General features: G+C 39.5%; 1 protein-coding gene across 1 annotated transcript in view; it reads right to left on the bottom strand.

Moving 5' to 3' along the window:
* The window catches only part of SPAG16 (sperm associated antigen 16), a 1,086,909-nt gene extending 1,076,080 nt beyond the window's left edge, over positions 1-10,829 (bottom strand). The window contains exon 1 of the mRNA XM_045162106.1: positions 10,606-10,829. Within this exon, the coding sequence (XP_045018041.1) occupies positions 10,606-10,732 (127 nt within the window). The 5' untranslated portion in view covers positions 10,733-10,829. The remainder of the gene's footprint in view (positions 1-10,605) is intronic.
* Positions 10,830-15,488: the final 4,659 nt, after the last annotated feature.

The following is a 15,488-nucleotide window of genomic DNA, read 5'->3' as shown; positions in this document are numbered from 1 at the left end:
AATAAAATTAAAAAAAAAAAAAAAAAAAAAAAAAAGACATGTAGGAGGGATATAGGTGAGATCAAGTCAAGACCCTCATCCATAGACTGGCAACCCACACAAGGGGGAGTGCTGTGTTGTGTTTAGTAGCTCAGTCAGTTCCAACTCTTTGCACCCCATGGACTATAGCCCGCCAGGCTCCTCTATCTATGGGGATTCTCCAGGCAAGAGTACTGGAGCAAGTTGTGCCATCTTCCAAGGGATCTTACCAAACAAGGGACTGAACCCAGATTTCCCATATTGCAGGCAGATTCTTTACTGTCTGAGCCACCAGGGAAGCCCACGAGTGGGAGGGGCTATCACAACCATGGAAGCCCTTGCTAAAGAGCAAGGAATTCAAGTCCCATATTGGTAACTCTAGGACAGGGGATCTGCATGACAAATATGAGGCCCCATAAAGTATGACTTTTGAAAACCAATGGGTCTTACATACAGAAGAGCTAGAGGACTCTGACAAGAAACCAAAACTCCACTCTTAAAAGGCTCATGCGCAAACTCACTCACTCTGAATCCTATCACAAAGGCAACAGACTGAATAATGCCTACCAAATCCACTGTAGTATGTCCCTTACCTGTGCCCACTCCAGCTCCAGGTCCCCTGCCAAGGCAGCCCACACTCAGCATGACTCAAGATCCTCCTTCTTTCCCAGCCCATGCCCACTTCAGTTCCAGCCAGCCCACCAAAGCCAACCAGCACATGCATTCTATAGCAGAATGCTCCTACACAAGACCATGACTTCAAGACTGAGGGAAATAACTGTTTTGCTTAAAACACAAAAACAAACACAGAAAGCAAAACGAAATGAGGATACAGAGAAAATGCTCTAAATGAAAGAACCTGATAAAACCCCTGGAAAAAAACTAATGAAAAAGAGACAATTTGCCTGATAAAGAATTCAAAGTAATGGTCATAAAAATTCTCACCAAACACAAAATAAGAAATGAACACAGTGATAATCTCAATAAAGAGTTAGAAAATATAGGAATGAACCAACCAGAGATGAAGAATAAAATAACTGAAATGACAAATACACTAGATGGAATCAGCAACTGGTTGGAAGATACAGAAGAATACATAAACAATCTGGAAAACAGAATAGTGGAAGCCGCTCAGTATAAAGAGTAAAAATAAAGGAATAAAAAATGAGGATAATTTAAGAATCCCTAAAATTTTATCAAGCATGCTAACATTCATAGTATAGGGGTCCCAGAGGGAAAGAAACAAGAAGGATAGGTCAGAAAACCTATTTGAAGATATAATAACTGAAAACTTCCTTAAATTGGGAATGGAAACATATCTAGATCCAGGAAACACAGAGAATTCCAAACAAGATAAACCCAAAGACAGCCACACCAAGACATACTATAATTAAAATGGTAAAATTTTTAAATAAAGAGATAATGTTAAAGGCAGCAAAAAGAAACAACTAGTCACGTACAAGGAAACCCCTAGGCTAAAGCCAATTTTTCAGCAAAAGCTTTACAGGTCAGAAAAGAGGGGCATGATACGATTAATGTGCTTAAAAAAAAACTTACAACCAAGAATACTCTAGCTGGCAATATTATCATTCAGAACTGGAGGAGAGACAAAGAATTTGCCAGACAACAAAAAGTAAGAATTCATCACTACTAAACTTGCTTTATAAGAAATGATAAAGGGATTTCTTTAAGTAGAAAGTAGGTCATAGCAAGATATCAGAAAATATACAAAAGAGAAAAATGTCACTAGTAAAAGCAAATAAATAGCAAAGGTAGTGGATCAGACATTTAAAAAGCTATGAAAGTTAAAGACAAAAGTCACAAAACCAGATAAAACTGCAAGAAGTAGTTAAGGAATACACAAAGCAAAAAGATATAAAATATTAAATAAAAAACATACATGGGGAGGTAAAAAGGTTGTGGTTTCATAATACTTTAAAACTTAAGCAACTATTAAATACACTGCTGTATACATAGATTTGCAAGTACAAAGAGAAACCTATTATATATACTAAAAGTAAAAAGAAAGAATTCAAATATAACAGTAAAGAAAATCATCAAACCACAAGGAAGGACAATATAAGAAGAAATTACAGAAACAACCAGAAAGGGAGCATACCTCATAATCAATTGGGATTTATCCATGAATGCAAGAATAGTTCAATAAGGACAAATCAATCAATGTGATACATTACATTAACAAAATAAAAGATAAAAAGCACATGATGATCTCAATAGATGCAGAAAAAGCATTTGAAAAATTTGACATAAACCTATGATAAATTGAAGACAACACAAAAGAATGGAAAAATATACTATGCTCATGGATCAGTTCAGTTCAGTTCAGTTGCTCAGTTACGACCCCATGGACTGCAGCACACCAGGCTTCCCTCACCATCACCAACTCCTGGGGGTTACTCAAACTCATTTCCATTGAGTCGGTGATGTCATCCAACCATCTCATCCTCTTCTTCTTTCACCTTCAATCTTTCCCAGCATCAGGGTCTTTTCAAATAAGTCAGTTCTTCGCATGAGGTGACCAAAGTATTGGAGTTTCAGCTTCAGTGTCGGTCTTTCCAATGAATATTCAAGACAGAATTCCTTTAGGAGGGACTGGTTGGATCGATCTTGCAGTCCAAGGGACTCTCAAGAGAGACTCTCAAATTATGCAGAACAACACCACAGTTCAAAAACATCAATTCTTTGGTGCTCACCTTTCTTTATAGTCCAACTCTCACATCCATACATGACTACTGGAAAAACCACAGCTTTGACTAGATGGAACATTCTTGACAAAGTAATGTCTCTGTTTTATAATATACTGCCCTAGGTTAGTCATAACTTTTTTTCCAAGGAGCAAGTGATTTTCATTTCATTGCTGCAGTCACCATGTCCAGTGATTTTGGAGCCTCAAAAAATAAAGTCTGCCACTGTTTTCACTGTTTCCCCATCTATTTGCCATGAAGTGATGGGACTGGATGCCATGATCTTCGTTTTCTGAACGCTGAGTTTTAAGGCAACTTTATCACTCTCCTCTTTCACTTTCATCAAGAGGCTCTTTAGTTCATCTTCACTTTCTGCCATAAGGGTGGTGTCATCTGCATATATAAGGTTATTGATATTTCTCCCGGCAATCTTGATTCCAGGTTGTGCTTCATCCAGTCCAGCATTTCTCATGATGTACTCTGCATAGAAGTTAAATAAGCAGGGTGACAATATACAGCCTTGACATACTCCTTTCCTGATTTGGAAACCAGTCTGTTGTTCCATGTCCAGTTCTAAATGTTGCTTCTTGACCTGCATAAAGATTTCTCAGGAGGCAGGTCAGGTGGTCTGGTATGCCCATCTCTTGATGAATTTTCCAGTTTGTTGTGATCCACATAGTCAAAGGCTTTGGCTTACTCAATAAAGCAGATATATTTTTTTCTGGAACCCTCTTGCTTTTTCGATGATCCAACGGTTGTTGACAATTTGATTTCTGGTTCCTCTGCCTTTTCTAAATCCAGCTTGAACATCTAGAAGGTCACAGTTCATGTGCTTTTGAAGTCTGGCTTGGAGATTTTTTCGTATTACTTTGCTAGCATGGGAGATGAGTGCTAACGTGTGGTAGTTGAACATTCTTTGGCATTGCCTTTCTTTGGGATTGGAATGAAAACTGACCTTTTCCAGTCCTGTGGCCACTGCTGAGCTTTCCAAATTTGCTGGAATTTTGAGTGCAGCACTTTCACAACATCATCTTTTAGGATTTGAAATTCCTCAACTGGAATTCCATCACCTCCACTAACTTTTTTTGTAGTGATGCTTCCTGAGACCCACTTGACTTTGCATTACAGGATATCTGGCTCTAGGTGAGTGATCATACCATCATGGTTATCTGGGTCATGAAGATCTTTTCAGTATAGTTTTCTGTGCATTCTCGCCACCTCTTCTTAATATCTGCTTCTGTCAGGTCCATGCCATTTCTGTCCTTTATCGAGCCCATCTTTTCATGAAATGTTCCCTTGATATCTCTAATCTTCTTGAAGAAATCTCTAGTCTTTAACATTCTATTATTTTCCTCTATTTCTGTGCACTGTTCACTTAGGAAGTCTTTCTTATCTCTCCTTGCTCTTCTTTGGGACTCTACATTCAAATGGGTATATCTTTCCTTTTCTCCTTTGGCTTTCATGTCTTTTCTTTTCTCAGCTATTTGTAAGGCCTCCTCAGACAACTATTTTTCCTTTTCTCATTTCTTTTTCTTGGCAAGACATTTCAGTGTCTTGATCACTGCCTCCTGCACAATGTCACGAACCTCCGTCCATAGTTCTTCAGGTGCTCTATCAGATCTAATCCCTTGAATCTATGTCTCACTTCCACTGTATAGTCATAAGGGATTTGATTTAGGTAATACCTGAATGGTCTAGTGGCATTCCCTACTTTCTTCCATTTAAGACTGAATTTGGCAATAAGAAGTTCATGATCTGAGCCACAGTCACCTCCCAGTCTTATTTTTGCTGACTGTATACAGCTTCTCCATCTTTGGCTCATGGATAGGAAAAATATATATTGTTAAAATATTCATACTACTCAAAGCAATATACAGAGCCAATGAAATCCCTATCAAAACATCAATAACATTTTTCAAGGATCTGTAAAAAATAACCCTAAAATTTGTAAGGAAATACAAAATACCCTGAATATCAAAACAATCTAAATATATAAAAACAAAGTTGGAATTATCACACTGCTAAAAAGCTTTAATAATCAAAAATGTAAGAAATTGTCACAAAACAGATATATAAATGTAACAAAATACAGAGCCCAGAAATAAACCCATATTTATATGGACACTCAATCAAGGAAGCAAAACTATACAATGAAGAAAATACAGCCTCTTTTAAATGGTTCTGGGAAAACTAGACAGACATAAGCAAAGGAATGAAACTGGACCATTTTCTTTCACCATATACAAAAATAAACTCAAAATGGATCAAAGACTTAAATATAAAACCTTAACCATAAAACTCCTGGAAGAAAACATGGGCAGTAGTATGCTCTGTGATTTTTTGGATATATCTCCTCAGGCAAAAGGAACAAAAGCAAAAATAAACAAATGAGACTCATCAAATTAGAAAACTTTGGCAAAACAAAAAAAAAAAAAAAAACACAATAAAATGAAAAGGGAAAGCACAATCTACTGAATGGGAGACGATATTTGCAAATCATATACCTGATAAGGAACTAACATCCAAAATAAGTATAGAACTCACAAAACTCAACATCAAAAAAGTCAATAATCCAATTAAAAGTGAGCAAAGGGCCTATAGACATTTTTTTTTCAAGGACTATATTTAGATAGCCAACATACATATGATAAGGTTTCAAAATCTTTAATCATCAGAGAGATACAAATGAAAAACACAGTGAGATATCACCTCACACCTGTCAGCATAGCTATTACCAAAAATCAAGAAATAGCAAGTGCTGGTGAGGATGTGAAGAAAAGGGAACCCTCATGCACTGTTCACAGGAATGTAAATTGGTGCAACTACTATGGAAAACAGTACAAAGGTTCCTTAAAATTTTTAAAGAGAACTAATATATGATCCAGACATTCCAGTTCTGTGTACTTATCTGAAGAAAACAAAACCCTAATTTGAAAAGATATATGCAGTCTATGTTTATTTCAGCATTATGTACAATAGTCAATATATGGAAATAACCTAGTTTCCATCAACAGATGAATGAATAAAGAAGATGTGGTACACATAAATACTATGGAATACTACTCAGCCATAAGAAAACTAAAATCTTTCCATTTGAAACAACATGTATGGACCCTCAGGGTGTCATACTAAATAAACAACAAATACTGTATGGTTTCATTATATGTAGAATCTAAAAATTGAAAATAAAAAAACAAGCACAACAGAAGTAGTCTCAAGAGAGAAAAAATCTAATGGATGCCAGATATCAGGGAGATGTGGAGATTGGTGAAAAATATGTCAGGAATTAAGAGGTACAAACTCCCAGTTATAATATAAATATGCCATGGTGTAGTAATGTACAGCATAGGGAATATAATCAATAAAATTGCAAAACTCTGTATGGCGACTAACAGTAAATAGACTTCCAGTGGCAACTATTTCATAAAGTATAAAAATAATGAATCACTATGTTGTACACCTAAACTAATATAATATTGTACATCAGTTTTACTTCAATTAAAAAGAAAAATCCTAAAAAGCCATCATAGTCAACAAGAGAGTCCAAAATGCAGTACTCGGATGCAATCTCAAAAATGAAAGAATGATCTCTATTCATTTCCAAGGCAAACCATTCAACATCATAGTAATCCAAGCCTATGCCCCAACCAGTAATGCTGAAAAAGCTGAAGTTGAGTGCTTCTATGAAGACCTACAAGACCTTCTAGAACTAACACCACCCAAAATTTCCTTTTGATTATAGGGGACTGAAATGCAAAAGTAGGAAGTCAAAAAACACCTGGAGTAACAGGCAAATTTGGCCTTGGAGTACAGAATAAAGCAGGGCAAAGGCTAATAAAGTTCTGCCAAGAGAACACACTGGTCACAGCAAACACCCTCTTCCAACAACGCAAGAGAAGGGACTACACATGGACATCACCAGATGGTCAACACCAAAATCAGACTGATTATATTCTTTACAGGCAAAGATGGAGAAGCTCTATACAGTCAGCAAAAACAAAACCAGGAGCTGACTGTGGCTCAGATCATGAACTCCTTAGTGCCAAATTCAGACTTAAATTGAAGAAAGTGGGGAAAACCACTACACCATTCACGTATGACATAAGTCAAATCCATTATGACCATACAGTGGAAGTGAGAAATAGATTTAAGGGACCAGATCAGAGAGAGTGCCTGAAGAACTATGGACAGAGGTTCATGACATTGTACAGGAGACAGGAATCAAGACCATCCCCATGGAAAAGAAATGCAGAAAAGAAAAATGGCTGTCTGAAGAGGCCTTACAAATAGCTTTGAAAAGAAGAGAAGCAAAAAGCAAAGGAGAAAAGGAAAGATATACCCATCTGAATGCAGAGTCTCAAAGAATAGCAAGGAGAGATAAGAAAGCCTTCCTCAGCGATCAATGCAAAGAAACAGAGGGAAAAAATAGAATGGGGAAGACTAGAGATCTCTTCAAGAACATTAGAGATACCAAGGGAACATTTCATGCAAAGATGGGCTCCATAAAGGACAGAAATGGTATGCACCTAACAGAAGCAGAAGATATTAAGAAGAGGTGGCAAGAATACACAGAACTATACAAAAAAGATCTTCACGACTCAGATAATCACAGTGGTGTGATCACTCACACTCACCTAGAGCCAGACATCTTGGAATGTGAAGTCAAGTGGGCCTTAAGAAGTATCATTACGAACAAAGCTAGTAGAGGTGATGGAATTCCAGTTGAGCTATTTCAAATCCTAAAAGATGATGCTGTGAAAATGTTGCAATTAATACATCAGCAAATTTGGAAAACTCAGCAGTGGCCACAGGACTGGAAAAGGTCCGTTTTCATTCCAATCCCAAAGAAAGGCAATGCCAAAGAATGCTCAAACTACCCCACAATTGCACTCATTTCACACGCTAGTAAAGTAATGCTCAAAATTCTCCAAGCCAGGCTTCAGCAGTGCGTGAACTTCCAGATGTTCAAGCTGGATTTAGAAAAGGCAGAGGAACCAGAGATCAAATTGCCAACATCTGCTGGATCATGGAAAAAGCAAGAGAGTTCCAGAAAAACATCTATTTCTGCTTTATTGACTATGCCAAAGCCTTTGACTGTGTGGATCACAATAAACTGTGGAAAATTCTTCAAGAGATGGGAATACCAGACCACCTGGCCTGCCTCTTGAGAAATCTACATGTAGGTCAGGAAGCAACAGTTAGAACTGGACATGGAACAACAGACTGGTTCCAAATAGGAAAAGGAATACGTCAAGGCTGTATATTGTCACCCTGCTTATTTAACTTATATGCAGAGTACATCATGAGAAACGCTGGGCTGCAGGAAGCACAAGCTGGAATCAAGATTGCTGGGAGAAATATCAATAACCTCAGATATGCAGATGACACCACCCTTACGGCAGAAAGTGAAGAATTAAAGAGCCTCTTGATGAAAGTGAAAGAGGAGAGTGGAAAAGTTGGCTTAAAGCTCAACATTCAGAAAACTAAGATCATGGCATCTGGTCCCATCACTTGAGAAATAGATGAGGAATCAGTGTCAGACTTTGTTTTTGGGGGGCTCCAAAATCACTGCAGATGGTGACTGCAGCCATGAAATTAAAAGATGCTTACTCCTTGGAAGGAAAGTTATGACTAACCTAGACAGCATATTAAAAAGCAGAGACATTACTTTGTCAACAAAGGTCCGTCTAGTCAAGGCTATGGTTTTTCCAGTCATCCTGCATGGATGTGAGAGTTGGACTATAAAGAAAACTGAGTGCCAAAGAATTGATGCTTTTGACTACAGTGTTGGAGAAGACTCTTGAAAGTCCCTTGGACTGCAAGAAGATCTAACCAGTCCATCCTAAAGGAGATCAGTCCTGGGTGTTCATTGGAAGGACTCATGTTCAAGCTGAAACTCCAATACTTTGGCCACCTGATGCAAAGAGCTGACTCATTTGAAAAGACCCTGATTCTGGGAAAGATTGAGGGCAGGAGGAGAAAGGGATGACAGAGGATGAGATGGTTGGATGGTATCACTGACTCAATGAACATGGGTTTGGGTAGACTCCAGTTTGGGTAGACTCCAGTACTCTTGCCTGGAAAAATCCCATGAGCGGAGGAGCCTGCCTGGTACGCTGCAGTCCATGCGGTCGTGAACACTCGGACGCGACTGAGCAACTTCACTTTCACTTTTCACTTTCATCCATTGGAGAAGGAAATGGCAACCCACTCCAGTGTTCTTGCCTGAAGAATCCCAGGGACGGGGGAGCCTAGTGGACTGCCCTCTATGGGGTCACACAGAGTCGGACACAACTGAAGTGACTTAGCAGCAGCAGTAGTTGGTGATGGAGAGGGAGGCCTGGCATCCTGTGGTTCATAGGGTCACAAAGAGTTGGACATGACTGAGTTACTGACCTGAAAAAGTTATAGTTGCTTATATTTGTATATGTGATTACTTGAAAAAGTCTAATATGTTGGCAGTTGCAACTCAGTGACCTCCATGCAAATTCAGTAAACCAGATTTTCATTAGTGAAAGTTCTACTATATTGGAGTCTCATGACTTATTTCATAAAGATGTTTGCAAAAACTTACTTCACTCTATTTGTCTCATGTTAACACTCAAAATACTGTGACAGAAATCATTTTAATGCAGGTAGATATAAGATGCCTGGTTATCACTAACATGGCTATTGAATAATTTCATGTTTTAGACATAAATCAGCTATGAAAGAGTCACTGAATTGTTTCTGAATTTAAAAAGGAATATTACTGGAAAAGACAGCTTGTTAAGGGTCAGGAAAACAGAATACGAAACCTCACTTAAAACACTAAAGCACCCACTTCTTTCTCTCAAATTGCTTTCAAATTATTCAAACACACTCCTATAAATATCATGTCCGCATTGAAAAAACTACATATATTTTCTTTGAGCTTTTCAGTCAAGTTCTTCAAAGTTCTTTGTAGCAGGGATGTGTACTGGGCCTGAGTCAGGACAGGTTAATCAGTTTAAAAATCTACACAATGAATCATTGCTGGATCTCTGAAATCTTGAATTAAATCCAGGTGGATTATACTTGAACAACAAAAAACCAGATTTTGCAGTTTCCTTGATACCTTTAAGAATAAAACAGATTACCCATCTCTCTCTTATCTGCCAGAAGAATAGAGTAGTTATCTTTCTCACGAACCCTCCCCCTCTCTCGTATCATTAATTTAGAGAAGTGGAGCTCAAAAGTTTCACCCAAGAAATAGTGAGCCTACACATCCACATGTGGCTATTCAATTTTTCTAGTTATTTCCATTGATAACTGCTCATCTCTGTCTTATCTGATTTCTTCATAGCATAGCTGAGACTTGTCAGCTCACCAGGATACCATTTAGTTGCTAAAAGGGGTAAAAAGTTATCATCATTAAGTAGCCCACAATGAAACTATCCAGTGGGTCGCTGCTACCAAAACAAATCATAGAAGCACTGGACAACTGGGCCATCTACAGGATCTGAATGGATATCCTGATGTTAAATCCTAAAGGGAGCGGTTTTTTCCTTAACCTCCGGATGCTCCCCTATGGAATTTATTTTCACGGCATTCTGTGTTTAAGAAAACCACTGAGTGAAAGGAGGGTTTGGATTAATTTGTGGGGCTACTTTAAACAAAATTGCAAAGTTTACCGAGTGGTGACTATGAACTTTTTCCAACAGGAACACATCAGCCTACAACTACAACAAGGCGAAAAATTACAGTGGCCAGGTTTCCGGGGTCGCGGTGTCGGAACGATCACCGTGAGATCCAACAGGCGCCTCTACCAGCTGGCGGACCCCAGGCTTCAAAGGGCGCCCTCGCTCCCAACACCCGTTACCGCGGCCAGAGTCTGGGTGCCGCGCCTACACTCGAAGGATACGCTCCAGGTAGTAGGCACCCTCAGCAGCCACCGCCTCCGCGGTGTCCCCGGCAGCCGACAAGCCCATGCCCAACGCTTCTTCCAGGACCCGCAGGGCCGAGGAGGGCGTCCCTTGCTGAGTAGCCATCTGAAACGCTCCGGATGCCTTGCCCCTGACTGGCCGCGGCAGCCCTAAGGCCAACCGCGAAGACGTAGAGTAGAACACACACACAGCTCTCGCGAGAGTCTAGCCTCCACCCCTCCCACCACGCGGGCCCGGAAGGGCTGTCTAGAGCCCTGAGCGTTGACGCCCTCCACGCTTCCTACGTTACCGGGGCAACCTCCGTTTCCTAGTTACCCTAACTCAGCAAGCAGTGCCTGGAGTGGAAGAGGTAAAATCAATCAGTGGACGTGGTTTGCACACATTTTCTAACCGAAGTGGCTGGGTTTTCTTCAGTTTTGACCCTGAAGCATTTCTTTTTCATTTTGCTTTCTTCTCTAAATTGTCTTTTTTGGTTCTTACATGCCCATCATCAGTCCCCAGATATTTTAGGCATGTGTAGAGTCCTACCTTTTCCCAGGGAAAACTAATCGAAAAGAGGAAGATCTTCAGCGCCTTTGGTGGGGTGGGGGTGGGGGTGGGTGGAGGGGGGGATTGGATCCTAAAAATCATAACTGAGAGATTGGCCCGGGGAACTGCAAATAAAAACCCTAAACAATTCCGTTCTCATGCTCCTTTAAAGTATTAATTATCTGGACGTCTGTTTTGACTTTGGTTTTATATTCTGGAACTTGGAGGTATAGCATTAATTTTCACCAAAGTAATGCCGTTTCCATACGAATTTTGAAGTACAAGCGATCCTAAAATAATGTATAATAAATGCTTACCCAATCATGTGCAATCATTTTGCTATGACATAATTTTCTTCGGGTTTATATTGTGTGTGCATCAGAAGCATCTACAGGGCCCTTTTCTTTACAGATTCTTTTTTATCTTACACTCTTGAAAAATTGATGTCAAACAGCAACTCATTATAAAAGTTCCCATTTAATACCAAAAAAAAAAACAAAAAAGTGGTAACTTCTAATGAAATGATAAAGAGCTTCATTATTGGAACCAGAGAAGCTGTATTCAGAGCCTGACTCCACCATTCAGTTCAGTTCAGTTCAGTCGCTCAGTCGTGTCTGACTCTTGCGATCCCATGAATCACAGCAAGCCAGGCCTCCCTGTCCATCACCAACACCCGGAGTTCACTCAAACTCATGTCCATTGAGTCAGTGATGCCATCCAGCCATCTCATCTTCTGTCTCCCCTTCTCCTCCTGCCCCCAATTCCCCTCAGCATCAGAGTCTTTTCCAATGAGTCAACTCTTTGCATGAGGTGGTCAAAGTACTGGAGTTTCAGCTTTAGCATCATTCCTTCCAAAGAACACCCAGGACTGATCTACTTTAGAATGGACTGGTTGGATCTCCTTGCAGTCCAAGGGACTCTCAAGAGCCTTCTCCAACACCACAGTTCAAAAGCATCAAGCCTTTGTTTTCTCTTCTCTAAAGCAATAATTTTAATATCCACCTTACTAAAATATAGATTAAATGAAATGAAATATATAAGAAGTACTAAAGGTCATGAAGAAGCAAGGTCTCTACCTACAAAAGTAAATCTTCCTTGTTCAGAAATTTAATTTTTTTTTTGAAAGAGAAGTGTAATAGACATCTAAATAGAGCTTTATAAAAGCTCTACTCCAATACAGCTTTATAAAATGGTTTCATTGGATATTTTCATTTTATATCACTATTAAAATCAAAGTTACCCTCCCCAAAACAGTGTTCAATATATCAAATGTTTTCAATATATGTTTATAAAATATACTTAAAATATTAAATAAGTTAGCCAATCCCCAATTGGATATTAAATTTATAAGAAATTTACATATACACAAAAAACTTCTAAGGCAAAACTTAAATACATTTAGAAATGTCAAGTACTCAAAAAGGGAGATGTGTTCGAGAAAACTCTCAAGAGTTCCTTGGACTGCTAGGAGATCAAACCAGTCAATCCTAAAGGAAATGAATCCTGAATATTCACTGAAAGGACAGATACTAAAGCTGAAACTCCAATACTTTGGCCACCTGATTCAAAGAGCCAATACATTGGAAAAGACCCTGATGCTGGGAAAGACTTAAGGCAGAAGGAGAAATGGACGAAGGATGAGGGATGAGGGATGATCTCATCCTTATCTAGGATGAGATGGTAGGATGGCATTACTGACTCAATAGACTTGAGTTTGAGCAAGCTCCAGGAGACAGTAAAGAACAGGGAAGCCTGGCATGCTGCAGTCTATGGGATCACAAAGAGTCAGACATGACTGAGCAACTGAACAGCAACAAGAATCATAATGTCAGGTCAGTTTATTTTTCTCCCTCAGTTCTTACCTCATCACAATAAAAATTTGGAATGATGGACTAAAGTGTTTAAAATAGGCAAGTTATAGCTTAGTTTAGCTCAAGCAGACAGAAATTTTATTAGACAAACACTTCCAAAATATGAGAGCAGGCCAACCTTAAAAGAGGCTTGTTTTTCCTTGTTGGCATCCCCCCTTTTTATATTTCCAGTCTCCTCCTTCTGGTTATGCCCTGTGCAAAATAGGACTTATACCCACCACCAATCAATGAAAGGGAAGGCAAATGGGCATACACTCAAGGCTGATTGACATTTGCAAGTTATATAACAGCAGACTGTGTTTATGTCTTTCCATAATTCAGTCTGTTATAATCAGATGTAGAATATTTATAAATCCTTAATGGTCTCCTTGCTGCTTAGGTTACTTTGAGAAACCGCTGTGGTTATTTTGTATCCATTGTCTGTCTACAGCTCATGTGCAGGAGTTAGTAAACTCTCTGTGGTTATTTTGTAGCATATCTGTAAGCTCTCCTGGGTGTGTCTAGGATGCGTTAGAGATCAGCTGGGGCAACCCAAGATGGGCAGGTCACGGTGGAGAGATCTAACAGAATGTGGTCCACTGGAGAAGGGAATGGCAAACCACTTCAGTATTCTTGCCTTGAGAACCCCATTAACAGTATGAAAAGGCAAAATGATAGGATAATGAAAAAGGAACTCCCCAGGTGAGTAGGTGCCCAATATGCTACTGGAGATCAGTGGAGAAATAACTCCAAAAAGAATGAAGGGATGGAGCCAAAGCAAAAAGAATACCCAGCTGTGGATGTGACTGGTGATAGAAGCAAGATCTGATGCTGTAAAGAGCAATATTGCATAGGAACCTGGAATGTCAGGTCCATGAATCAAGGCAAATTGGAAGTGGTCAAACAAGAGATGGCAAGAGTGAACGTCAACATTCTAGGAATCAGCGAACTCAAATGGACTGCAATGGGTGAATTTAACTCAGATGACCATTATATCTACTACTGCGGGCAGGAATCCCTCAGCAGAAATGGAGTAGCCATCATGGTCAACAAAAGAGTCCGAAATGCAGTACTTGGATGCAATCTCAAAAACGACAGAATGATCTCTGTTCGTTTCCAAGGCAAACCATTCAATATCACAGTAATCCAAGTCTATGCCCCAACCAGTAACACAGAGGAAGCTGAAGTTGAATGGTTCTATGAACACCTACAAGACCTTTTAGAACTAACATCCAAAAAAGATGTCCTTTTCATTATAGGGGACTGCAATGCAAAAGAAGGAAGTCAAGAAACACCTGGAGTAACAGGCAAATTTGGCCTTGGAATACGGAATGAAGCAGGGCAAAGACTAATGGAGTTTTGCCAAGAAAATGCACTGGTCATAGCAAACACCCTCTTCCAACAACACAAGAGAAGACTCTACACATGGACATCACCAGATGGTCAACACCAAAATCAGATTGATTATGTTCTTTGCAGCCAAAGATGGAGAAGCTCTATACAGTCAGCAAAAACAAGACCAGGAGCTGACTGTGGCTCAGATCATGATCTCCTTATTGCCAAATTCAGACTTAAATTGAAGAAAGTAGGGAAAACCACTAGACCATTCAGGTATGACCTAAATCAAATCCCTTATGATTATACAGTGGAAGTGAGAAATAGATTTAAGGGCCTAGATATGATAGATACAGTGCCTGATGAACTATGGACTGAGGTTTGTGACATTGTACAGGAGACAGGGATCGAGACCATCCCATGGAAAAGCAATGCAGAAAAGCAGAATGGCTGTCTGGGGAGGCCTTACAAATAGCTGTGAAAAGAAGAGAAGCGAAAAGCAAAGGAGAAAAGGAAAAATATAAGCATCTGAATGCAGAGTTCCAAAGAATAGCAAGAAGAGATAAGAAAGCCTTCTTCAGTGATCAATGCAAAGAAATAGAGGAAAACAAAAGAATGGGAAAGACTAGAGATCTCTTCAAGAAAATTAGAGATACCAAGTGAACATTTCATGCAAACATGGGCTCGATAAAGGACAGAAATGGTATGGACCTAACAGAAGCAGAAGATATTAAGAAGAGATGGCAAGGATACACAGAAGAACTGTACAAAAAAGATCTTCACGACCCAGATAATCACGATGGTGTGATCACTGACCTAGAGCCAGACATCCTGGAATGTGAAGTCCAGTGGGCCTTAGAAAGCTTCACTACGAACAAAGCTAGTGGAGGTGATGGAATTCCAGTGGAGCTATTTCAAATCCTGAAAGTTGATGCTGTGAAAGTGCTGCACTCAATATGCCAGCAAATTTGGAAAACTCAGCAGTGGCCACAGGACTGGAAAAAGGTCCGTTTTCATTCCAATCCCAAAGAAAGGCAATGCCAAAGAATGCTCAAACTACTGCACAATTGCACTCATCTCACATGCTAGTTAAGAAATGCTCAAAACTCTCCAAGCCAGACTTCAGCAATACGTGAACCGTGAACTTC

The sequence above is a fragment of the Bubalus bubalis genome, chromosome 2 (assembly GCF_019923935.1).
Source record: "Bubalus bubalis isolate 160015118507 breed Murrah chromosome 2, NDDB_SH_1, whole genome shotgun sequence".
Taxonomy (NCBI): domain Eukaryota; kingdom Metazoa; phylum Chordata; class Mammalia; order Artiodactyla; family Bovidae; genus Bubalus; species Bubalus bubalis.
Note: the sequence above shows the minus strand (reverse complement) of the source record. Positions and strands in the feature narration are given on the sequence as shown.